Below are 25,082 nucleotides of genomic sequence, written 5' to 3' on the forward strand. Positions count from 1 at the left end.
AAAAATGATTTATTTTTAAATGGTCGTATTTTATTCAAAATTTATATATGTGATTTTTAAATACTTTTTATTTAATTGAGACAATTTATGCTTATGAAATAGAGGATATAGTTTCGTATTATAATTATTTAAATATTCTTCGTGTGTAAATTGCAATTTTAAATCAAACAATCAAAACCTACAAATGATTCGATTGATAAAAATCTGTATACGTAGACGTAGCGCTACAATCTCATTGTTAACAAATGAATTTAACTAATGCTATTGCATAAATAAGAATTAGTTTCTAGCATAATAGTAGAAAATCATAATTTTTTAAATGTATAACAGAGTGTTATGTGGATTATCCTGATGTAAAATTGCCCATAATTTTCACAAAAATTTAATAAAAATACATCTTAAAAAGTATTTTCTTATTTATAATTGCTTATATCATATTATTTACTTTTACGAGTAAAATGGTTGTTGAGTTTTCTCTTTATTTCATATTATTCCGTACACTCTATCAAATAATGTATATATGTAAATAAAAATTATAGCGGTGTCATTTTTTTCTTGCTTTTATATATTGCATTCGATCGATCACCGTCGCCAAGAGATGCAGACTGATCCTTTGTTTTTCTTCGAATGAAACTTCTAGATCTAGTAGATCGTTTCTTCTTTGGTATTTTTCTTTCTTTCTTATCCAATGTCAGTTTTCCTATCTTTCTCTTCTGTCTTACACTACCCTATTGTTAAATACGATTGAGCATCATTTAACATATAATATGCATAAATAATTATTTGTCATCGTATATCATTACATTTGAAAGAATTTTGCAAAAACAAGAAACATCATTTGGTGCTGTAGTCGATGTCTTATGTAAAACTGCTTCGAATCCTAAAAACTTGGTATCAAAATTGATTTTAGCTTTGATAACATCAGCAAACGAACTATTAATACCAAGCAAATGAGTATACAATTTGTTCCCTTTTTTTCTCCAAACGCTAGAGTTAGTATAGTTTGGTAAGGAAAGATTGAGTGTTTCTGCGATTTGCTTGGACGTTGATATCTGATTAGCAGTTATATTCGGGCAATACTTTGGTACACTTTCTTTTTCAGAAATCGATGAATCAGGTTGTTTATTTTGTAGGAGCACTATAAACATGTACATTAATTTGTATAATTAGATATATATTGGAAAAATCATAGCTCTGAATATAAGTTTTTCCATTTACTTACAGATGAAATCATTAAGTTGTTTTGAGAAAGATTTATTGCTCGAAAGTAAGTTTTGAAAAGTCTCATCTAAAATTTTATCAGGAAAAAATGTTCTAGCCAATAGAGATTCTTCCCAAGGTTCTTTTATAAGAGCCTTTGAACTAAATATTTTCCATTGCTGTTGCGAAACTTTGGCCTGCCAGTCTAAAGCGCAGTCTTCTAACTGTGTATTTATGGATTTTAATAGTTCATTGGCTTTTTTCAATTGCGGTGGTAGAGGATCGTATTCTTGAGTAGACAAACGTAAACTACTTTCTTCGTCGACATGTCCTTCTTCCAGCGTAGACATGATATTACTTTAGCGATAATACAAATTGTTCAAAATCAATTTAAATGCGCAGCATTGTTTTGTTGCATATATAACATTTATGAAATGAAATACACACGAAAATTAGAATCTATTGGAAATAAAATAGTTTTTTAGAAACCATAACTCTGCGCGTGAAACAAGTGAAGTTGTTGTTATGGAAAGCAGTTGCTATTACTACACAACTAATAACATTAAACATTAAGTAGCAAAAAATATATATAATCATCAAGTCATATTTGTTTTATACAGCAAGGTGTTCAATGAGGGATGTCTATATAACGTAACGTATACCAAGAATAGGATGATTCTGTTCGCAATCATATTTTTTTCTTTCTTTGTGATCTCTTTAAATGGCACTTTTCAATAAATCTTTTTACCACTATCAATGATTTATTATCCTAGAACCAAATATATACAATAATAATACAGTCAACTCTATTTTGTCGATTTACAATAATATAATTCTTTGACGAATACGTTTTTACATTCGAAGAACAATGAACGTTTTTATCTTTGAAATTGGGAAAATAATATATTTTATAAGTAGTTGATATTTTAGGTAAATATGTCTGTTGTTAAAATGTATATGTTGTACCACTAGTTTTTTTATTACAATCTCCCAGACAGTGAAACACAAAAATTTTATTTATATATAAAATAATGTTAAATCGTATAGTCATTTTATATATATATACATAATTTAGTTAAATTCTATATAGTATAAATATATTTCACACTGTATCCTAGAATAAAGAAATTTTTAAGAAAGAAATACAATATACACATTGCCCCTGTTAATCGTAAGACAAGATTTTTCATCGATCTTTTTCCACGCACAAACATTTCAGCAATCTCTGAATTGCCCTCTGCAAAACTATTATTTTATCAATTAATCTAACATAACGACGAAATATGATCTTAGATTAGGAAATATCTCTGGTCAAAGTTAATTATTAGAATGAATAATCATGCATAAATGATGGAGATACAATATGATTATGCACAAATATTACAATTTGTTAAAAAATACGTATAGTTTACATCAATATTATTTATCAAAAGTATGTTGTAGTTAGAGAGAATATATTTAAAATTATTATTAAAAAAATGTTTTTCAACAATATATTTCTATATATTAGATATCCTTTATAATGACGCTATTTTATCTTAACAAAAGTTCTACGCAGAGATGCCTTTCTGAAAAAGTAAATTTCATATCAACAGCCAAAAATACAATATATATAAAATCGACTTATTAATAAAATATAGATATACTCAAAGAGCGTGCATTCTTATATATGATGTTTTATCTATCTCACACGCACCTCATTTAATTATGAAAAACCACTTGCGTTTAATTATCAGTATCATAAAAAGACATATGCAACCATATTAAACATTTTTTAGCAAATGTCATAAAATTCGTCTCAGGTTCGTTTAACAAATGGCACCGATATAATTATTCGCATTACACCGTCGTCATTTAAGCTCGATGTTATCATTACAGATATTTTGGTAAACTGCAAACTTGAGGAAACATGGTGTATAGGACACCAAAACCTTTTTTGTACGAATAACAATAGTTAGTAATAACATTAAAGTGAGGTCTTTAATCTCTTAAATTGTTTTCATCTAAGAGATATCTCATCAATGATGTATTTATATCTCATTCTGCACAACGTTACATTGCCATATTCTTAATCGAAACAGGATAAGTAATGTAACAGGAATGGAAGAACTTTGATATCACGTTGCATGTTTGAACATAACTGCAACCCGAGCTTTAATCTCAAGATATTGTGCAGGAATTGCGACCTACACAGCTTGTCCGAGAGTCTGTCATACTACCAGGGGAGTTGCCTGGCGTGGATATTCCATTATGGCCCACCCCAACAAAACGAAGTTTCCTTTGATGAGAACTTAAGCTTTTACTGGTGCTACGGGTACGGGTGCCATTATACCGATGTCGCGAGGTCGTAGTCATTGCATATGATTTCAAATGCGATATAATAGATTTAGGCAATGGAAGTTGATCTATTCCATATACTGTTGTTCTCGCAACTATAGCACGGCATGCGAGTTCTTGAAGAGTGGGCACTGTACCAAGGAAAATATATTATTATATACATATATTATACAGGATAGATATCTTCTAAGGAATACATGGTACGTACCTTTGTTCGATCTCCATAGCCTCTCCATGCCGTTACGATGCAAAGCCATGCGTGAGAGCTCGGAGAAACTTTCTCTTATGTTAAAATCGCATAGAGGTGAGACTTCAAAAAATGCCATTCGATTTTTAGCTGCATATGCTTCTGCGTCGCGTTCTCCTACTTTTCTTTTAAATGCCAAATGAAGCCGATTGCCAACCAATATTTTTGGTATACCTGGTGCATGCTAGAACCATTGATAATTGTATATAAATTGTAAGTAAGTCGTAAACCTTATTATATCTTATTTGATAGTTTCAACGTTCTATGTATACCTCTTCGACTTCTTTTAACCACCTATCGATACCATCAAAGGACCATCTATTGGTAATATCGTAAACCAAAAGTATGCCTTGTGCTCCACGCGAATAAGACCTGATAATTGTACAAAATCTACCTTGTCCAGATGTATCCCATAATTGTAATTTTACTCTTTTCCCATCTAGCAGGATAGTTGTAGTTTTGTATGCTGAAAGCAATACGGCGATTGTCAAGGATTAATAATAACGTTAGGCATGGACATGTGATTAGAGGTTAGAAATAGATGAAGAGAAATATTAAGGAAGTACCACTGCCACTGCAGAAGGGTGATTCGGCGGCACCGTCTTCAAGACCACTTAGTATTTCTTGTTTCCCAACATCGCTGTCACCGACCAACAAGAATTTTAACAAGTAATCGTATTGCTTTTCTTGACGAGGCTTAGCCGTGCTGGCCTCACCTGTAGCCATAATACCTTTCTACTATAAACCCTGAGCATACTGCACAAGGCCCTCTGAGCAATGCTCGCCCCTTTTACGTTTCCCTTTATGTTACGTTAGATTGACGATTTTCTTTGAATACTCTTACAACATTGACATCTCGTCTTTATGTTTGTTTTTTTCTAACACGCCGTCGAAATTCGAGTTTACTACATCTATCCCGCCGTTGACTGTTTCAGATTTCCAAGCGAAATCATAACAAAACAAGATTGACAAATCCACATTGTACATTGCCTTTTATTCCCTTTCGCGTTCTCTCTTTCTCACTTGTTATTAGCTCTATTTAATTGCAAGTTTTCAATGGATAATCCTCGAATATAACGTCAACGATAACGATAACGATTGCTCGATACGTCCCATGCAGTCTCCTTTCCATGTATACGTCTTCGAGATATCCTTAAATGCGAATGACGCTTTATTTCTCGCATACACCTTTGTATCCTATCTATCTATCTATATGCATCAAACATCATGCACGCATATATATGTGTACATCTATGTAGGCTATAGATAGTCGCGTGCGCCTGAAACAGATCGGATTAGTATATTGGCAAATGTGTACTTTTTAACATAGTCAATAATATTTCTTTTAATAATGGGTATATTAGAAAAAATATCTGAAATTGAAAAGGAAATCGCAAGAACGCAAAAGAACAAAGGTTTGTCTTTCACTTGTCAAATAAGATTTCGATGCTCTCCTAACCGTATTTTTCTTCATTCCTATATTTCTATAATGAATAATACCTTTTTTTTTCTTTTAGCAACGGAATACCATTTAGGACTTTTAAAAGCAAAATTAGCGAAATATAGATCGCAATTACTGGAACCTACTAAAAAGTCGGAGAAAGGAGAAGGTTTTGATGTATTAAAGTCAGGCGATGCAAGAGTAGCATTAATTGGCTTCCCCTCTGTGGGAAAATCTACGTTACTCAGTACATTAACGCATACGGAGTCTGAAGCTGCATCTTATGAATTTACTACTTTAACTTGTATTCCTGGAGTTATAGAGTATAAAGGCGCAAACATTCAATTGCTCGATCTACCGGGTATCATTGAAGGAGCTGCGCAGGTAAAAATCAATGACCATTTTGATGAATTTTGTCTGCATTGCGTTATGTTTTCAGGGTAAAGGAAGAGGCAGACAAGTTATAGCTGTTGCCAGAACAGCGGATTTAGTTTTAATGATGTTGGATGCTACTAAACAAGATGTACAGCGACAACTATTAGAGAAAGAATTGGAATCTGTTGGCATACGACTTAATAAGAAAAAACCCAATATATATTTTAAAATTAAAAAAGGAGGAGGATTGGCTTTTAATTCAACATGCCCATTGACCAAAGTCGATGAAAAATTAGTCCAAATGATATTACACGAATATAAAATTTTTAATGCAGAAGTATTGTTTCGCGAGGACTGCAGCGCTGATGAATTGATCGATGTTATTAATGCAAATAGGGTATATCTACCATGTCTTTATGTATATAATAAAATAGATCAAATATCGATAGAAGAGGTAGACAGGATTGCAAGACAACCAAACAGTGTCGTAGTGAGGTAAACTATTGTCAACCTATTCTATTTAATCCTATTTTATTGGCAGTTTAGTACAATACACTCGAACATGTATTCTTTTCAGTTGTAATATGAAGTTAAATCTTGATTTCTTACTGGAAACTCTCTGGGAATATTTATCTCTAATAAGAGTATATACAAAGAAACCTGGCCAGCCGCCTGACTTCGAAGATGGACTAATTCTGAGAAAAGGCGTCACAGTAGAACACGTCTGCCATTCTATTCATCGTACGCTCGCCCAGCAGTTCAAATATGCTCTCGTCTGGGTACATGTTGTTCCATTTTATATTGAAAACATTTTATATTTTTAGAAACTTGTTTAACATATACTTTTTTGAACAGGGTACTAGTACCAAGTATTCTCCTCAAAGAGTCGGATTACAACATATTATGCACGACGAAGATGTTATACAAATTGTTAAAAAATAAATTTTAATTAGAATATCATAAGGGGGGGGGGAGAAAAAGAAAAAAGAATTGTACATGCGCTAATACATTTCTCATTCCATTTCATCGATTCCCAATTTTTAACGAAAAAATATTTTTCCTGGTTTTTTACCACCATATTCGAGAAATTAACCCAATGTATACGATCAAAGCATTATAGAAGATTCTTGTTTTAAAATATTACAATAAAATAGTTATTTAGCAATATTATTTGAATAATGATCAACAACGAAGCTCACTTCGCGATGACGTAATGTAAACAACGGTACACCGCTATCTATCGGTTTATACGAACCCTACATTTCTTTTCGTACAGACTCCAAGTTCGCTCTGATTGGTTCGCGTTGGTAAGCTGTATTAACCATCGATATAGTACTTTAAAGATGTTCCACCGACTAATCAAAAAAAGTAAAATCTTGTTTACAATCAATTTAAATCTATCAGTTGAAATCTATTTCTACGATTCATTGGATAAAACAAAAAATGTTATTGTAAATTGTCTTCCATGAAAATGTAGATGCAAGCGCTCTCTACATGGAAATAAAGATAGCAATTAAAATTGTTATCGCGTTTTGCCGCCAAAAAGTTGTGGACGTTTGCGCGTCCAGAGTTCTATTTAATATTATTTAGAATTATTTGAACTAAATAGTAAATTTGTAAATATATGTTCTCGACGATGAAGGATCTTACTCATTATTTTCAAGACAATGTCAAATCCCGTGAACCATGTCCAAACACGCCTGAATTAAATATTAAATTAAAGGATAAATCAGAATATTCTTGTAGAAAAAAACGTACTCGTGTTAAAATCAAGATATCTCGTAGAAATTCGAGTGGCAGAGTATGCAATATCATTGAGAATAAAAACGATTTAATCGATAAAACTCCAAGTCCATATTCTAAATCGTTGGGAAAAAAGAAAAGAGCTGCGAGCAGTGAAAGATCGACAAAAGAGGTTAAGGAGAAAAAAAATGAAGATAGTATTGGAAAAACGAAAGAAAAAATACTTCCAAAAGTTAATATTAATTATATATTAATAGAATCGGATAGCGATACTGAAGTGTTAGAAAGCGAGATAAATGATAAGCTTTCTTTATCTACAGACAAACAAATTTCAATTCAATCTCAAATGGAATGTAGTATAGAAAATTATAATGGATTCAAATGTAACACTGCACCTAGAAGCAATAGCAAAATCAATAAAGAAACAATTCAAGCAGGTATCGTTTATGAGTCTATTAATGAACATAAACAATCTAATGCATTTCAAGTTCTTATGAATCCGAATAAATCGATAGACAATATTTCATCGGTGTACCCTTCGTTGAAAAATGATACTTCCTCCGAATCAAAATGTTACCAAGACAAATTATTACTTATGAAAGACATAAGAAATCATTCAAAGAGAAAACTTACCAACACGGAAGATGATAAAAAAATAGAAGAAATTCCAGAAAAACGTTTGAAACGATTTAAAGAAAATGCTAAGAAAGATAATTATTCTACAACTAATAAACAGAATCATAGTTCAAATAATTTATTAAATTTTCTCAGGTAATATATTAAATGTTTTATTAATTTTTTATAAGAGAGACAAGTATTTATAATTTATTTAATTTTTTTTTCTTTCCTGTTTTGATTACTTATAAAGCAAATCGGCAATAGGACTAGAAAAAAAAGATAAAATAGAAGTTAACACGTCTACTATAGTTGTAGAAGCCGATGTACATATGTCAGAAGAATCTATGGTAAATTCATTAACCAACGTAGCAAAAACTAAATCAGATTTTGTACATAAGAAAATGACCAATAAAAATATTCAATCAGAATATTCGAACATACAAACGGAATATTTAAATGTAGATGAAATAGATTTAATAAAATCGGAAGAAATGAAACAAAATTCATGCGTAGAGGAAAATCCACGATTGTTGCAACGTGATAAGCCTAAATGGTCTTTAAGAATTAAAATGCTATCTCCAAAAAGTAAGGAATCTTCATCCGGTAAGATATATATTTATTTTATATAATTTTTAATTTTTTATAATATAATATAGAGCGCTGGTTTTATATACGACTACTCCTAATTAAAATTACATTTCTTCGTATTAATTATCAATGATGAAATATTTAATTAGAGTCTCCCAAATAATATTTGGTCGATGGCAATGATTTTTGACACTTTGATCTCTGATTTTGTCTGCATTAGAAATGCATTTCTATGAATGTGTAAACTTGCATTATTATATCTTGTTATTTTTAAATGCAGATAGCGACGAAGAAGTGTTATATACTCCGATAAGTAAAATCAAATGTAAGATGGAAGGTAAAAAACGATCTAAAACATCAAATAATAATATCAACGAATGTGCAAGATTATCTTTAAAAATAAATAGTCAAAGAAATAATTCTGACAAGCTGACTACTTCTCTTAACCATGGAAAGCAAAATGATTTTACCGAAGATATTATTTTTGAAAAAGAAATCAAACAATTAACATGCATAAATGAATGTAGAAATTTGAATGAGAACTGTATTAATACTAATACGAAGGAAATTTCCAAGGATTCGCAAATTATAGATAGTAACACTTTAAAAAGAGAACCTCATAAAAAACTAGCACCTCTTTTTATGAGACAATCTAAGGCAAACGTTGTAACCGAGGCTGCAAAACGTTCATTTTTTAAATCGGATACGATTAATAATAATAGTAAAAATATGGAGAAAAAGGTACCTATTTGCAATTTAACTTACTTTCCTTTTCCAAAAATTAGTCATATCAAGCAATTGAATAATGAAATTCAAACTAACGACGAACTACATACGTATAAAATTCGAATAAAACCAAATATGAAATATATACCAATGATATGTAATGGTGACAATTATAAATATATTTCTCAATCTCTTGAATCATTAAGTAATTCTCAAATAACTACAAATGCATCGAGTGAACAAAATACAGAGGAAATATTGGCAGAAATAGAAAAGCATTGCTCGGATACTAGAAATATATGGGAAACTATTAATTCTATAGCAAAGAATAAGTTTAACGTGGTACAATCAGAAAAATCAAAAAGTAAGAGAACAAAAAAAGATATAACGAAAGAATGCGACAAAAAGCTGATTGTAAACAATATTTGGACACAAAAATATAAACCGACTAATAGTTGTCAAATAGTTGGAAACGAAAATGCTGCAATAAAGCTAAGAGATTGGCTAAATCGCTGGAAATTGTCTGTACATAAAGAAGATAATAGCAGTGGGGATGAATTTTATTCATCAGATTGTAGTTTTACGAGTAAACGGAAAAATAATCAAGTAGCTGTGTTATTGGGGCCACATGGAAGTGGTAAAACTGCTACTGTTTATGCCGTTACGGAAGAGCTTGGTTATAGGTTTGTTCATTTTAAATATTAAAAAATTATTCTTTTTAATCTATTAGTTGAAGCATATTAGAGCCAGTGCGCCCACGCACGAACACTAAGATTTATAATATCTTTGCAGCGTATTGGAAGTCAATGCTTCGTCTAGAAGAACGGGAAAAAAAATTTTTAAGGAACTCGACGAAGCAACTAAATCGCACCGAATTAAAAAGAACGGAAGCAAATCGTTATTCAGGCCAATTTTGAAAGAGGCAAATAATTCATCACAAAATTCCTTAATTCTTTTAGAAGATATAGACTTAATATTTGAAGAAGATGAAGGGTTTATTTCTGCTATATCCCAATTGGTGTCCAACACGAAACGTCCTATTGTAATGACGTGCAAAGATGTTTGTCCTCATTTAAATAAAATGGCTCCCGAACAAAATCGAATTTATTTCCAAAAAGTAGTTGGTAATAGAGCATCAACTTTACTAAAATTAATTTCGTTAGCAGAAACAGGCTTTCAAATTTCGTGCGAATGTTTAGCAGTAAGTATTATCTAATGTGCATATTGTAGAATACTAAGCAAAAAGGCAGATAATTAATAAGATAATTTATATTTGTGTAGGAACTTCTACAGAATGGGGATTTAAGAAAAGCTTTACTGCAATTGCAGTATCTGCTAGTCTCGGGTTTCGCGCATGTAAATAAATATCCTTTTAATTCGAGAAACTTCGTTTGGCAAGATATGAAGTATTATCTATACCAGCCGGCTATAAAAGAAACGAAAAAACAAAAGGCAAAAGGCTGCGTAAGGAATAATAATAGAAATACATTAAATAATTTAGCGAATCAGTTAGATTATTTATCGTTGCTATCATCCTTAATTGAGATTAATGATCCTGCGCTCGATATAGTATGTACCAAACCGCAGTCCAGTTTATCTCTAATGGAAGACACAACGCCATACTCTGTTTCACAAAGTATAAGTTCAGAAATAGGAGAATGGATTAGTCGAAAGATAATTAAGGAAAATCACTTAATTGGTAAAAATAGAATCCAATATCAAGGCAGATTAAGCCTACAAAAGCAATTAAATGAAGGAGTCGATAGCGCTTTATCGCAAATTACATCTCATACTTTAGACAATCGATCTATATCCTTAGATTACTTACCATGCGTTAGAACAATATGTAGAATGGAAGAATATCGAATTGCGTCAAACATTAAGAGAGGTAATAGATTTTTTCACTATCTTAGTGGCTTCAAATTGCCAGCTTCGTCGACAAAGTCTAATATTTTATCGGCTGCGTGTAAAATGCTACAAGAGAAATCATGATATGATATCTCCTCGATCAGAATACATATAATATGCCTATACAAATGGATTTTTATTAAGGGGAATGGAAAGAAATCCATTATTTTTTATCTTAACAAAAAGCTCTATTAGTTCATATAAATTTTTAAATAATCCCTGTGTCCCTTATAAAAGAATAATATAAAAGTAGTTAACAATGCACCCATCATTTGTGAGTTTTTTAACATTCATTAATGTTTAGATCAAACATAATGCACTTCTTGATTGTATTAGAAATAAGTTTAAGTTATATTACACTCGACTATAATTAAGATATCATTAAGAAAAATATCATTTTGCTGGCATAAAAAAATAATATTCATATTTAAACGCACGTTTTTCCCTCTTATCGCTTATATTTTTTTTAAATACTTAATAATCTTTGAATTTTTTTCACAAAAATACTTCTCTTCACATTTTATTATTATAGATATAAATATATAAATATAAAATCGATCAATGCAAAGAACGTAGCGTTGTGTCTTTCAGGTAGGCACTAATGATTTTTTCGTAATGATTCATCAAACTCTTGTGTCGTTTTTTATCCCCAACTTTTATTCAAATGAATGATAAAAATGATATTTTTCTTATGTGTTAAGCATATTAATCATTTTGTTTTTTCTGTCTCCACTCGTTAATCGCCCTAGGCGATTTTATTAGCTCCTCTTTAATTATTTTAGGAGGGGATTGTTTAGTGATAAATAATAAAATATATGGGTCATGGGTACAGGCGTAAACAAAAAATATTAGAAGATGAAATTCTTCCCATGTATTTTTTCCCAACATTTATTCTTTATTGCAAATACTTGGTTTCTCCGCGAAACTTACTGTGAAATGTAATATTGATAAATATCAATGAAAAATATTTATAATATTAAAGCATATATTTATCGTTAGGTAGAATCTATGAATAATTGTTTTAGAAATAAGTAAACAATAGCAATAGTGCCTTATAAGAATTAAAAAAACAGAAGTAAATATATTTTCTTTATTATGAAATTTTATTATCCTTTTTACTTATGCATATAATAAATTGTTTGAATTAAATTTTGATGTGATGTAATTTGCGATTCAATTCCTCAAATTTTAAAATTTTACGGATGAAAAAATCTCCATATCTATGTGCTACTTTTGTATCCGCAATGTGAATCATGTCGTGATCTATATAGAAATCCAACTGTAAAAATATTATTTGTATAATTATTGAATTCGTAAATTATTATTTCAGTAATAATTAGCATGTCTTATAACAAGATTAATAAAAATAGATATACCTCAGAGCCGGATTGAAATTTGCCATCTAATCCTGATGCACCTTTTGTCCACACAATATTTTTCATCTTATGTTTGAAACATAACAAATGAATGGTCAACATGTTAACTTCTTTGTCCAAATCCCAGCTTTCGTCTTGTCTAGTGGCACTACCCATAAAAGTAGCTAATTTGCTTAAAGGTAAAGTCGTATATAATTTCAAATAAGAACGTATTGTAGGTAACATTTTTTGTTGCACGACTTCATCCATGAACACTTGAGTTTGATGTCTAATGGCTTCTCTAACGTAGTCTTCATGTAAGTTATCAGGATTAGGTGGTGTCAAAGATAAAAATCTAGGACACGCGAATAAGAAACACGACTCAAATTCTGTAAGATCTCCATATTGCATTTTATACATCTTTTCATGATAATTTTTATCTCTTAATGCTTGCTGCAAACCTTCATCTATACACTGCGGATGAAGAACAAGACAAATTGCCAACAGATGATACATTTGTTCCGTTTGCTTATTAATTTGATCATTCTGGTAACTTCGAGTTGCAAACAATTGTTTGGTGCGTTGAATATAAAGTAGAATACCAGAGAAGGTTCTAATCGCATCCGCATATCTACGCATCATCATATATGCAAATCCAACGTAATAAGCAGTGGATATTTGACAACCTGGTACATGAGAGTAAGCACTTTTTTTATATAGTTCAACATTCTCTAAAACTTTAATTGCCTGATAGTAATCGCCCAGTAAAGAATGTAATCTTAAAAGACCGACGAGGGAGAAATACCCCAACATCTTATACAACGAGTGTCTGCCAAAGATTCCTGCAACAGAGTCGGGATCCCCTCCGCTCGCATATACTTCTAATTGTCTTTTTATATTAGACTTGTCTACTAAATAATGAAGAACGTTTAAAACGCAGAGGACATCCCATATTTTACTGTGGGCATTTAAATTCTCTATTTCATCAGGCGTTTTGTTGGATAAATTTGCACGGTATTGCGTGAACGATTGAAATTGGTAAACAAATTCATCGATAAGTTCCCACAACCATTGATCGGGCAGTTCCAATTGAACAGGTGTATCCGGGTGTACTATGTAATTAAATAAATCGCAGTAATTATAGAAAGATGCAAAACGTTGCTCCAACGTTGGTCCTTGCATCCTAGCATAGATATGGCGATAATAAAGTTCCTTATAAAGAATTAGAAATACTAGATCATTGTCGACGATGTGAGCAATGCTCGATGCATCTGGCCAAGATGATTTATCAAACAATTGTTCCGAAATCTTTGGGAACGATGATTCGTATAAATTTTGAATTTCAAAAATCATTCCTTCGTTAATGCAATTTCGCAAATAAACGAGAAACTTTCGTACCACTTCGGGTACTTGACGATAGCTTAATCTGTCATATGGCTCAGCGTGTACATCCGGCGGTCCATATTCGTCATAGGGTTCATACTAAAAATCACATAAATTAAAATAACCAAAAACAAAAACAAAATATACAATAATAGTTGTCGAAAATTTCTTTTTACCTCATTATAGTCCTCGTACATAATGCAAAAGAGATATAGCGTCCAAGATTATCTTAACACACGCGACTTTTTAACCTTATTTTTGGGAATCTTTCAAACGACCAAGAACTATGCGAAGATTGCTAACTCTGCCTCTGTACTCGGTTTGGACAAAATAACATGATTTGTCCAGAGGGCAGACTACCTTTTTTTTTCTTAAGAAACAGCCTTACTATGCTCGTAGCGTGCGGTTAGGTTGTCAAAAAATAACAAATAATTTCATTGTATAATGAATGTGGAATAAAAGAAATGTCAGGTCACATTTTATAGAGATTTATAATCTTTTTTTTTACTATAATTAAAGTGTTGAGTGAATCATGAATTTGATAAAAGAAAATTCAGACGTTTACCATCTTATAACCGAACTAAGTAAACAAATATTTCAAAAACAGTGTCTGTCATTAGAACATCCATATCTGCAGAGTGTCAATGATATCGTTAAAATTAAAAAATTAAGAAGCAAAGCTTTTGAGATCTTATTAAATAAAAGCAAAATAACGAAACATGTCGATGGTATGATACATTTACAAAAACATTAATTATTTTACATTTTTGTAATTATACAATATTATTTTACATTACGCTTTGAATATTTACAGAAGAGGAGACGAAGAAAGATCCTGTAATAGAGATATACAAATATGCATTTGTATTAAAACTTAACATGAGACGCGTATCGGATGGTGTATTATTAGAAAGCCTCGTGGATGATTTTAGCATTAACGATTTACAAAGAGAAAGCACGGTGTATTCGGTTTTGCAACTGCTTACCAAATTACAAAATTATCATAATGATCAAGAGCCTGATTTAGTAAGTTCATTATTACCATTTAGTTAATGTATTTTCCATCGCTTACAATATTATCATGAATAACAATATATATGTATATGTCTTTGTATCGCAGAACATCTTTTACTATTCGAGTAGTAATCCTGCTCTATTGGAACCACTTCGGACGTTAGAGAATGTATCACAATTTCCAATATATCCTATAGAAACATTTATACTATCGAATAAATTGGATGCCATGCTAGATATTCAAAAATGTTATATTATCCAACAAACAACTGCTAATTCCATTAATAGATCATCTTTATATAATCAGAATATATTAACATATTCGAATAAAGTAGAGTCTTCTAGGTAAAATAAAATACACATAAAATGCATATAATAATATATTTACATAATAATTATTTAACGGAATTTTAGAATTGACATTGGTTGGTTTCCCATACCAAAGTGTATAACCGATTCCTGCTCTAGAGATACTATTTCATATTTCTTACCACAGACAATGGTAAGCGTTCGTTTAGCGATATGATAATACAACATTGCATTTAATAAACATATTTTCTTTTATAATTAGACAGACATGAATTATAATACAAATTATATGGGTAAGTGTGAAAAAGAAGCCAAAGTAGAAGGGGATATGCCTTGGTCGAATATGAAATATGTGAACAGATATAGTGAAAACCTTAATGATACATGGAGATCGTCCAACGAAAGCCTTCAGAACGAAATTGTAAATGTTAAAGACTTCTACGACGAGATATGGGATAACATAGATATAAAAAATACTTTCGTCCTCAATTATCATACATGGGAAACTTTGGGAGAATTAGAGTTTCCAAAGCAGTATCATTTTTTAACGGATACTCCAAATGCCATGTCCCATTTGACAAGAATAAAGCAGATTTGTACTTTGTTGTTACTTCCAAAAAGGGTAACATACATCTAACATATGCTATTCGATATCATAACATGTGATATGAATAAATCTAATATGGATTTTTTCTCGCAGGTTATCAATAATATAGATTTTCCAGAAGAAATCTCAACTAAAGAGTTTGTAATGAATATTAAATTATTGCTATTGGGTACAGAGACAAAATCTTTTAAATATAATAACAAGGTAGAATATATATCAATTATTGGCATAGTTAATCAACTTGTAATATTATATTATATTTCATGATTTAGATTGGGTTTTACATGTGCCAAAATATTGTTATTTATGGTATTGACAATGAAACATTGACCGATATTTGTCAAAGATTTATATTTTGGGGTAATTGTTTCAAATACTTAACAAACTTGACTACACCAAATTCACACGACGGAAAGCTGCTGCAAGAAGGTCTTATATTCAAGGTAAAGTAGCTTCTAACGATATACTAAATTGTTTATTTTTATATATTGCACACATATATTTTTAAATATTTTCAGGCAATGTGTACGAGTATCAAAGAAATACTTCTTCATTACAAAGCTGCTGTTTTGCGTATTTTTGAACATATTAACGAACCTACAGGATTACTGAATGTTTTGAGTAAAGTTCAACCGGTGGGTCTCTTATTGACAGAAGTAACTAAGCTCTGTCGATGCAGTAAGGAAAATGGAAAAATGGGTGAAAATAGCAATATTTTTGCTGTAGTTAACAAAATGATTACAAAAGTCACCCTTCCCCAAATCGCCTTTGTTTTGTATAACATTTTAAAATCCTGCTGTGAAGTTTATTTTCGGTATATACATATTTATTTATGTGTTCATTACATTTTTATTTCATTTTTTATTAATTTTCTACATTAATTTTCTGTAATTTTGCATAGATTTTTACAGAAATGGCTATTTGAAGGTATATGCCATGACATTTATGGTGAATTTATGATTAAAGAACATTCACAGTTTCTACGTACCAAAGGCCCTAAATTTTGGACCAAAAGTTTTACCGTACATCACGAATCGGTTCCAAGCTTTCTAAATCGGTTAACAGAATCTATATTACAATGTGGCAAAGCAGTAAGACTTTTGAAAATATGTGATCCTAAGAATCCCGTGTGCAACGTTTTTAATTCTTTCCAACCAGAATTAAAAGTATGCTTGAGCGTTACGATGTTACGCGAACAGTTGATCAAATGTAAAGAATATAAACGTAGAGGAGAAGAAGCTCTAGGTCGACCTATATCGCTTTCAGTGGCGATTCAGGATCAAAAAAATGTTGAAAGAGAAAAGGCCAAATTGGTCATTAATGCGCAACAGGATACATTACTGAGGATAAAGAGTTAGTACTCGTTATATGCAAAATATTCTATTAACGTTAGGAAGAAAAATTGATTAACTAACCATTATTTTGATAGGAGAGCAAGAAGAATTTTTGAAGACAACGATAGAAAACAAAAGAGAACTTTTGAAAGTACTAAAGGAGCAAGCTATTGAAGCTAATTTATATAAAGTAAAAGAAAAGGAAGCTGAAATGTTAACTGATAGATTGCTTATGGAACAAAATAATCAAAGAGAAGAAGAATTATACAACAGGAATAGCTCCGAACGGTAGAAGAAATATTATTTTTTATCTTATACTTAGAATTTTCATATAACTAATAAGGGGTTTCATTTATCTATTCTAGTGCTTATCTACAAAAGTATTACACTGATCTTGACGCTACTATTCAGAAGCAACAGGCACGTACGCAGTGGTGTAATAAAAGAATGAAATATTTTGATAAAAGGGTAGCTGCGTTAATGGAGGAAGATATATGGAAATGTACTCATGTATCAGATAGACAAGTATTGCAGAATCTAGAAGACAATCAAACCGAGGAAGATATAATACCTGAAAGAAATATATATAATCTTCAACACGTTTTAAATAATATCGAGTCAAATACATTATCCGACAATATAGCGCAAGAAGATGAAAATAGTAATTTTGAAGAAGTAGAAATTGTGGAGATACAAGCGTTAAAATCCCACGGAGTTATTTGCGCTGATAATATCAATATTATTATTCGGTCTGACGATGAAACAAGTATGTTAGCAAATATTTCTGATAATAAGAACACAAATAAATCGTTTACGGTTATCTCGGATACACAGAGTAGGAATTTAGATACTCTGTTAGAAAATCCAACGAATATGAACAATATTTATAAACGGAATAATGAGAGAAGTAGTTTGCAAGAATTTTTACGAAGCGAAGTAGCCAAAGAATTACGATTGGAGAATGATGATCTTACGAATGAAGAAATACATAATAACGATACAAAAATTTTAAACAGACCTAAAATTCTTGAAATAGACAAATTTGATAACATGACAGAAGCGCAGCGTAATAAAATGAAAATGTTAAAACATGAATTTGGCGTAACGCCAAATAACAATCAATCAAATTTATTTTTTATGGAAAGAACAATTCAAGATGATTTTATTATTAGAACCGACAACCTTTCTCAAGATAATAATAGAAATTATGCGTCAAGTGATGTTACAAATAATACAGTTAACGATCAAACAAAATGCATCGATGCAATGGAGAGTATTAGACGAAATAATAACGAAATAGTCGGTAAAACGAATAACCATGAAGACGTTGGATTTTTTGGTCAAATCAATAATATGAACGAAATTGCACAAATTTCTTCTATAACGGATAATTTAGTATCATCTGTAAATAGTTTGATGTCAAATTTACCAACTTTTGAAGACGTTTCCCCTTTAGATATCAATAGTTTGTCTTCGTCGTCAAACTCGAAATTAAATGGTGACGTCTCTTCCGTATTTCCAGGATATTACAATGTCAACATTTCCACGCCCTCGACTTCAAACGATAACGTTAATTCTTCCGATTTTACATCATTAACTATAGCCGATGTTGAATTAATAGATAATACATCTCTACAGGTTTATCTGGAAAAATCAATTATTATACCATTGCAAATACAAAGTCATATTGTTAACGACGCTCTTATTAAATATTTATTAAATGAGCATAATATGCTTTTACATTTGCAAAGTTTGAGAAGTTATTTCTTTTTATTAAATGGAGAATTTGCCAAATGTTTAACTAATTCTTTATACGCTCGTCTATACGAAATATCCGTACCAATAGAACTCTTCAATTCGGCCACTTTAACAAATGTATTGGAGCGAGCACTTATTAGCTCTTTCAGCAGCAATTACATGAATTCGGAATTGCTTAGCCTTTCGGCCATTGATATGCCGATGCAATTACATGTAGGTTTCAATATTCTGTAATTTGGGAGGACATATATTAAATGTAATTTTTATTATTGCAGATTTCTGATCCTCATGCCTTGGATTGCTTGTGCCTTAGTTACAAAATTTCATGGCCTTTAAATATTATCTTAGACGACGCAGTGATGTTACAATATAGCAAGGTGTTTAAATTTTTATTGATGATTGGTAGAGTACTTTGGGTATTGCAAGAAGATTTTCGTATGATGAAAGCTGAGCACGAAGCATCCATGTCGGAACAATATCACAAGGTATTTCTTACTCTTTCATATTACCCTCTCACTTTTTCTTACAAAATGAACATAAAATCGAAATATTGCTTTTCTATCTCTTTTTAATTTCTGAATTTCTTATTTGATAGCTTCAACTGTACAGGCATTCGATGACACAATTTGTCAGTGCGCTTCATAATTATATAACTTGTAGTGTATTACATGCAAGTTGGATCGAATTTGAGAAAGATTTGTGTAATTCTTTGACTCTGGATCAAGTTAGATTTTCACATGTAAATTATATCAAAAGAATCTTATCAAGGTAAATCTATAAACTTCTTTAATGAACATGTTATATATATTACGGACCATTGATATGAGATATGAAGTAATACGAATCTTTATTAAATCCTTTGTAGGTGTATTCTTAATACTCGTGGAGAAAAAATGCGAACATGTTTGGGTAATATTTGTAAAGTTATATTAAAGTTTCATAATCGATTAAGATCTCAAAACTGGATTTTTAATTCAGAAGGTTACACCCATCCTAATTTTAACAAATTAGAACAAATGTATGAAGTTTTCTGTGAATTACGTACGTATTTATCTCGTATAGCTCATAAATTAACTACCAGTGGATATCAGCCGCATTTAATACATTTTCTTAATATTTTAAATATAAATTACATGTACGATTTAATAGAGAAATCATCCTAGTTTTAGATTGTCAACAAATCATTTCAATTAAATAAATACAATTATTCTGATCTTTGGATATCGTTTGCAAAGATATCAAATAATCGCTCTTATATACTTATTTCATACTTTTTTTTCTTATAATATTTTATTTACGTATCTATGTACATAAATATGTTTTGTAGAAGATAACACTATCATAAATAGCGATTGTTCCTACTAGTAATTTATTTACTTAATCTCTGTAAAGATATCTTTAAATACATTTATTGTTATTAAACTGTTGTACTTTATAAGAGAATAAGATTATATTCAAGTAAATGCCGTTGCAGATATATTTTTTGTATCGAGTATATTAATACAACGTTCACATATTTCAGCTCCGTAATTTTCAGGATGTCTTCGACAACGTTTACATAGTTGTCTATCTATAGGATTTAAATGCACCTGTGTTTCGGTAAGTGCATCATTTTCTATGAGAGTTATTTTTGAAACTTGTAAAATATCACATAGTTCGGACAAAGAAGATTCTTTTTCTTTTTGAAGAATCTAGAAAAGCACAAGTATCGGAATTACTAATAAAACCATTACATATAGTAAACTAATCGATAGTACTTACAGTACTTACCGATAATAATTTATAATCTTCTTTAGTACTCATTATTGTAGCCGCTAACTCCCACGTATTTCGAGTAGCAAGTTTACTTACTTTACTTCTTAAACATAATGCAGCTTCTATACACTCGATGCTTTGCGATTGATTCCAAATTTCTGATACAATATAACTGGTACAATGAAGTGGTATGTATTCTAATATAAAGCAAAGATTTATTCTATAACGTGATATTTTTGAACAGAGGTCCATAAAAAGTTAATTACAGATTTTTATTTACCAGTATTGGCATTTTTAGTGCGATGTAACCAAGCTTCTTCTGCCAAATGAGGTACAATTGGTGCAATACTTCTCAATATAACAGTTAGTATTGCATCTATAACTTTGATAGTAGCAGCACGATATGGTGATGTTATTGGATCGCAATAAAGCTTATCTTTATTTAAATGACAATATATCGACGATACGTCGTTTGTCGTCCAATTTTTAATCAGTTTACATACGTTATGATATTGATAATTGTCATAGAGGTTCTGTATCTAAAAGAAATCAACCAAAGACGAATATTATTTTAAACAAAAAGTATAGTATTTTTCTTCCATCTTTGTTTTTAGGTACTTACTTGTTTATTATAATGATATAAGCTATGTAGCATGTACCAATCAAGATGCAGAAACTTTGGATCTATTACTAATTGGGATTCTGTATTAGAATTTAGAACACCCAACAAAAACCGTAATATTAATCTAAGTTTTTGTATAGATTCTTTACTTTCTTGCAATATTTCTTGCGTTGCACGTATTTGAGTGTGTTGACAACCATGACTGCCAACCCACCATCTAACAAAAGTATAATAAAATCATATATTATATTGAATGAAATTTGAAATTTATAAATATATTGTAGCCCGGTTAAGTTAGACATGCAAGGTTACCAAAATTCTCAAAATATTGTTTCTTTACCTTAATACATCAACTCCGTATGCATTTTTTTCTGAGTCACTCTTATCACTTTTTCTACCTTTTGTAATATCATCTGGATGTATAATATTACCTTGTGACTTGGACATTTTAGAAGCATTCTCATCTACCACGAATCCATGTACGAACAATGCTCTTTAAACGAAACATTATATATGTTATAGGGAAAGTGAGACCTTCAGGGATTATGAGCTTGTCCTAGGCATAGGCCACAATGCCAAGCAGTTTTTGTACAACTTAAATATATGTACATGCATAAATATTATTACTAGCTATAGTTACTACGTCATTTTGACTACATACTTGTACGGAGAAGAGTCCTGAAGTGCAACGGAAGTTAACAAAGAGGACTGAAACCAACCAGTAAGTTGATCTTGTCCTTCCAAATATAAATCTGCCTTTTTTTCTGGCAAAATTGCAGACCACGAAATGCCACTATCAAACCAAATATCCATAATATCCTGTAAAAAGAATATATATTCAATAGATGAGCATTTAATAATTATAGCTTTTGAAATAATATTTTTCTTTCGTACTTCACCCTTCTTCAAATTGCTTTTATCGAGTTTAAATTTGTTAAGAATTTTTTCTCCCACTAATTCTTCCGTTGAAAATTTCCACCAACAATCTATGCCATTTTTTTCTATAAGATCACATAATCTATTTATCCATTCTCTGTAAGCGAAAGATAAAGTAATGAGGTAATAAAAAGATTACAGATAATATATATAAAAGTAATAACATACACGCGTAGAATTACCTATTCGTAAATACTTGTCCAGTATTTTTGAAATACAAAGCAGGTATAGGTGTTCCCCAAGATCGTTGTCGTGAAATACACCAAAACGGTCGTTTTATAATCTGCGCATACAAGCTATTTAAAAAGGACGACCGGTTTTTTTCTGGAAATAGTTGTATGGTATCTAAAATTTCCTAATAACAATGAAAATTTATAAGTCAAATATTTGTAATGCTAGAATTGTTTTTATCAAATTAATAACTTACGAGAGCTTTTGTTTTAATGGAATTAATATCGACAAACCATTGATGACTTGCTCGAATTATAACTGGCTCCTTTGTTCGCCAATCATATGGATAACTGTGCTTAATAAACTCAACGTGTAAAATGTCTTGGTTCACGTGTTGTAAAACCTTTTCAGTGCCTTCGTCTAAAACTTTCAGACCTGCAAATTCAAGACCAGCCGCTTCCGTATATCGACCATTGTGATCTACTATGGATAACTGTGATCAAAGTTAAGAATGAGTCTTCTTAATTGTCTTTTAAAACATCTCTTTTTCAAATACATGCTATTCTTACAACTGGTATGTTATATCGAAGCGCGAGAAGAAAATCTTCAGGACCGTGCGCAGGAGCTGTATGTACTAATCCAGTACCAAGATTCATTGTAACATGTTCTCCTGGTAAAAATGGTAGTCTTTCTTTAGTGATCGGATGTAAATACTTAGCATCGCTCAATTCACTTCCTACAATAAAATACATATACCTTATTTCTTTTGGAAGTTTTGCAATTTATTTGTAATGTGTATAAATAATTTACCATTAATGGTTGCTATCGACTTTAAATGACCTATTTTTAATTCAATATTTTTTACCAATGCTTCGGCAATAATGTAAAAATTGCCATGAGCATCTTCTGTCAAACAATATTCAGAATTAGCAGAAAATGCTAATGCTTGATTAGCAACTAGAGTCCAAGGTGTAGTTGTCCATGCTAGTGCATATATTGTATCATTAGTAAATCTTTTCAATTTCAATGGTACGTCGCACATTTGTAAACGAATAATGGCACATTTGCTTTCGTGTTGTTCATTGTACACCAATTCAGCTTCTGCTAAGGCTGTTCTATTAAGAATGAAGATTTTTTGTAATGTAAATTTTAATTAGTAAATAAACTTAGACTTCTCCATTCGAGTAACTTTAATTTGATTGTACCTAGAGGAAGGAGACCAATACACTGGTTTAAAATCTCGAAAAATGAGCTTTTTCTCATACAAATTTATAAATTGCTGTAACTGATTTTGGATATATGAAGATCGATTTGTAAAATAGCATCCAGTTTCTTTCCAATCGGCCATTATACCCCAGGAAGAAAATACTTCTCTTTGTTTTATAATAGCATCTTCAGCAAATATACGTGCTAAAAATATATTATTCTATATAATGCAACAGAAATAAAAATAACTTGTCAATTTTCTTTGTATCCTACATTATATTGTTAACGCAAGGCGATATAATTTACCTTTATGTCGAATTTCTAAAGGATTCAATGTTTCATTTCCAATATTAAGGTTTTTAATTGCTTTAAGTTCAATTGGTAAACCATGACAATCCCAACCTGGTACGTAATGTACTCGCTGACCTTTCATTATTTTATATCGCATAGTAATGTCTTTTAAAATCTATGAATATATAATAAGATATTGTTAATTTATAAAATGCTCCACTTAAGAGGATCCATAGAAACGTGGCAGAGAAATACAACTATTAAATGAATTAATTGTAATATATTTAACCTTATTGACTGCATGGCCCATGTGAAGATCCCCATTGGCATAAGGTGGTCCATCGTGCAAGACAAAATCCGGTCCTACTAAATGTTCTCTTTGCCAATTATATAAATTTAAAAATCCACATTTCTATAAAAGTTAAAATTTTTCTTATTGGAAAAGTTATACTTTGAAATGTTAATTATAAAAATTAAATAAAAACAATATTTACTTCTTGCAAATATTTATCCATATCCACTCGCTTTTTTCCATTTAGTCGTAATTGAAAGTCAGTTTTAGGTAATATAACAGTTTCGGAATATTTTTTATTATTTTTACCTTTAGCAGCATCGTGTAAATTTTTTATGTGATTTTTGTATGACTTCGTAAATTTCAAAAAACAGAAATTGCAATGTTTTGTCGACATTCTTAGAGAATATAAATGTTTGTATTGCATTTTCTTTGTAAATAAATATCAATTGCACTATTTGTTATTGCAATGCAAAATTGGTTATTTCTTTCTTGCAAAGAAGTCTAGAGGGCAGTGGTAACCCTTTACCAAGGAGTTTCACGTTAGATCACTAGATGTCGATGTTACGATGTAAACAAAACAACAGCAAACACGTGGGAGACTTTGACAGTCAAGTCCTATCGGATTTCTTTATTGGAAATTCTGATGGCGTTGGCGTTTAAATGTTTTTATTTTTTAATAGAAAATTTATTTTAATAATATATTACGAGACAGCTCATTATTTTTACATTTGACACTCTAACTTTTAACATTATGATGAAAAACATTTTGTCATAAAATATTTTACTTCGTATTTGATTATGTTAAAATATAATTTATTGTGTACTGCTGTTACGAACGAAATAGATAATTAATTAATATTTTT

General features: G+C 30.7%; 7 protein-coding genes and 1 long non-coding RNA gene across 13 annotated transcripts; 4 read left to right on the top strand and 4 right to left on the bottom strand.

The window, feature by feature from the left end:
- Positions 1-555: 555 nt before the first annotated feature.
- On the bottom strand, positions 556-2,222 carry LOC122520705. The gene is made up of 2 exons (XM_043640920.1): positions 1,223-2,222; positions 556-1,138 (listed from the first exon to the last, which is right to left on the bottom strand). The coding sequence occupies exons 1-2, from the start codon at positions 1,548-1,550 to the stop codon at positions 780-782; spliced, it is 687 nt and encodes a 228-aa protein (XP_043496855.1). The 5' UTR covers positions 1,551-2,222; the 3' UTR covers positions 556-779.
- Positions 2,223-2,679: 457 nt separating this feature from the next.
- Positions 2,680-4,912, bottom strand: LOC122520538 (ras-related protein Rab-40B). Its single transcript, XM_043640610.1, has 4 exons — positions 4,351-4,912; positions 4,057-4,250; positions 3,746-3,968; positions 2,680-3,668 (listed from the first exon to the last, which is right to left on the bottom strand). The coding sequence occupies exons 1-4, from the start codon at positions 4,508-4,510 to the stop codon at positions 3,361-3,363; spliced, it is 885 nt and encodes a 294-aa protein (XP_043496545.1). The 5' UTR covers positions 4,511-4,912; the 3' UTR covers positions 2,680-3,360.
- Positions 4,913-5,030: 118 nt separating this feature from the next.
- On the top strand, positions 5,031-6,767 carry LOC122520537 (developmentally-regulated GTP-binding protein 2). The gene is made up of 5 exons (XM_043640609.1): positions 5,031-5,199; positions 5,302-5,609; positions 5,665-6,095; positions 6,178-6,379; positions 6,456-6,767. Exons 1-5 carry the CDS (start codon positions 5,136-5,138, stop codon positions 6,540-6,542), a joined length of 1,092 nt encoding a protein of 363 aa, XP_043496544.1. The 5' UTR covers positions 5,031-5,135; the 3' UTR covers positions 6,543-6,767.
- Positions 6,768-6,835: 68 nt separating this feature from the next.
- Positions 6,836-11,308, top strand: LOC122520534 (ATPase family AAA domain-containing protein 5). 3 transcript variants are annotated; one of them, XM_043640605.1, is made up of 6 exons: positions 6,837-7,780; positions 7,859-8,114; positions 8,212-8,564; positions 8,830-9,958; positions 10,068-10,476; positions 10,557-11,308. In XM_043640605.1, exons 1-6 carry the CDS (start codon positions 7,225-7,227, stop codon positions 11,265-11,267), a joined length of 3,414 nt encoding a protein of 1,137 aa, XP_043496540.1. In that variant the 5' UTR covers positions 6,837-7,224; the 3' UTR covers positions 11,268-11,308. The 3 variants fall into 3 exon arrangements, with proteins under 3 accessions (XP_043496539.1, XP_043496540.1, XP_043496538.1); XM_043640604.1 differs by having other exon boundaries at positions 6,836-8,114; positions 8,212-8,546; XM_043640603.1 differs by having other exon boundaries at positions 6,837-8,114.
- A 749-nt stretch (positions 11,309-12,057) lies between these two features.
- Positions 12,058-14,223, bottom strand: LOC122520536 (eukaryotic translation initiation factor 3 subunit L). The gene is made up of 3 exons (XM_043640608.1): positions 14,098-14,223; positions 12,560-14,020; positions 12,058-12,462 (listed from the first exon to the last, which is right to left on the bottom strand). The coding sequence occupies exons 1-3, from the start codon at positions 14,116-14,118 to the stop codon at positions 12,328-12,330; spliced, it is 1,617 nt and encodes a 538-aa protein (XP_043496543.1). The 5' UTR covers positions 14,119-14,223; the 3' UTR covers positions 12,058-12,327.
- Positions 14,224-14,279: 56 nt separating this feature from the next.
- On the top strand, positions 14,280-20,420 carry LOC122520533 (gamma-tubulin complex component 6). 2 transcript variants are annotated; one of them, XM_043640600.1, is made up of 14 exons: positions 14,280-14,649; positions 14,736-14,947; positions 15,042-15,280; positions 15,350-15,437; positions 15,507-15,866; positions 15,945-16,055; positions 16,124-16,294; positions 16,370-16,665; positions 16,753-17,204; positions 17,281-17,473; positions 17,551-19,156; positions 19,219-19,428; positions 19,539-19,711; positions 19,809-20,420. In XM_043640600.1, the coding sequence occupies exons 1-14, from the start codon at positions 14,454-14,456 to the stop codon at positions 20,104-20,106; spliced, it is 4,605 nt and encodes a 1,534-aa protein (XP_043496535.1). In that variant the 5' UTR covers positions 14,280-14,453; the 3' UTR covers positions 20,107-20,420. The 2 variants fall into 2 exon arrangements, with proteins under 2 accessions (XP_043496535.1, XP_043496536.1); XM_043640601.1 differs by lacking the exons at positions 14,280-14,649; positions 14,736-14,947; positions 15,042-15,280 and having other exon boundaries at positions 15,347-15,437; positions 15,511-15,866.
- Positions 20,397-24,729, bottom strand: LOC122520535 (isoleucine--tRNA ligase, mitochondrial). 2 transcript variants are annotated; one of them, XM_043640606.1, is made up of 15 exons: positions 24,419-24,729; positions 24,214-24,336; positions 23,940-24,099; positions 23,633-23,837; positions 23,238-23,542; positions 22,997-23,163; positions 22,684-22,920; positions 22,439-22,611; positions 22,215-22,353; positions 21,982-22,139; positions 21,661-21,813; positions 21,321-21,537; positions 20,979-21,237; positions 20,714-20,895; positions 20,397-20,634 (listed from the first exon to the last, which is right to left on the bottom strand). In XM_043640606.1, the coding sequence occupies exons 1-15, from the start codon at positions 24,641-24,643 to the stop codon at positions 20,398-20,400; spliced, it is 2,940 nt and encodes a 979-aa protein (XP_043496541.1). In that variant the 5' UTR covers positions 24,644-24,729; the 3' UTR covers position 20,397. The 2 variants fall into 2 exon arrangements, with proteins under 2 accessions (XP_043496541.1, XP_043496542.1); XM_043640607.1 differs by lacking the exons at positions 24,214-24,336; positions 24,419-24,729 and having other exon boundaries at positions 23,633-23,853; positions 23,940-24,031.
- On the top strand, positions 20,466-22,195 carry LOC122520539. Of its 2 annotated transcripts, none has more exons than XR_006304559.1 (2): positions 20,466-20,542; positions 21,843-22,195. It is a non-coding gene; the product is annotated as an uncharacterized LOC122520539 (long non-coding RNA). The 2 variants fall into 2 exon arrangements; XR_006304560.1 differs by lacking the exon at positions 20,466-20,542 and adding an exon at positions 21,135-21,312.
- Positions 24,730-25,082: the final 353 nt, after the last annotated feature.

The sequence above is a fragment of the Polistes fuscatus genome, unplaced genomic scaffold (genome assembly GCF_010416935.1).
Source record: "Polistes fuscatus isolate 324 unplaced genomic scaffold, CU_Pfus_HIC Scaffold4, whole genome shotgun sequence".
NCBI classification, from domain to species: Eukaryota; Metazoa; Arthropoda; class Insecta; order Hymenoptera; family Vespidae; genus Polistes; species Polistes fuscatus.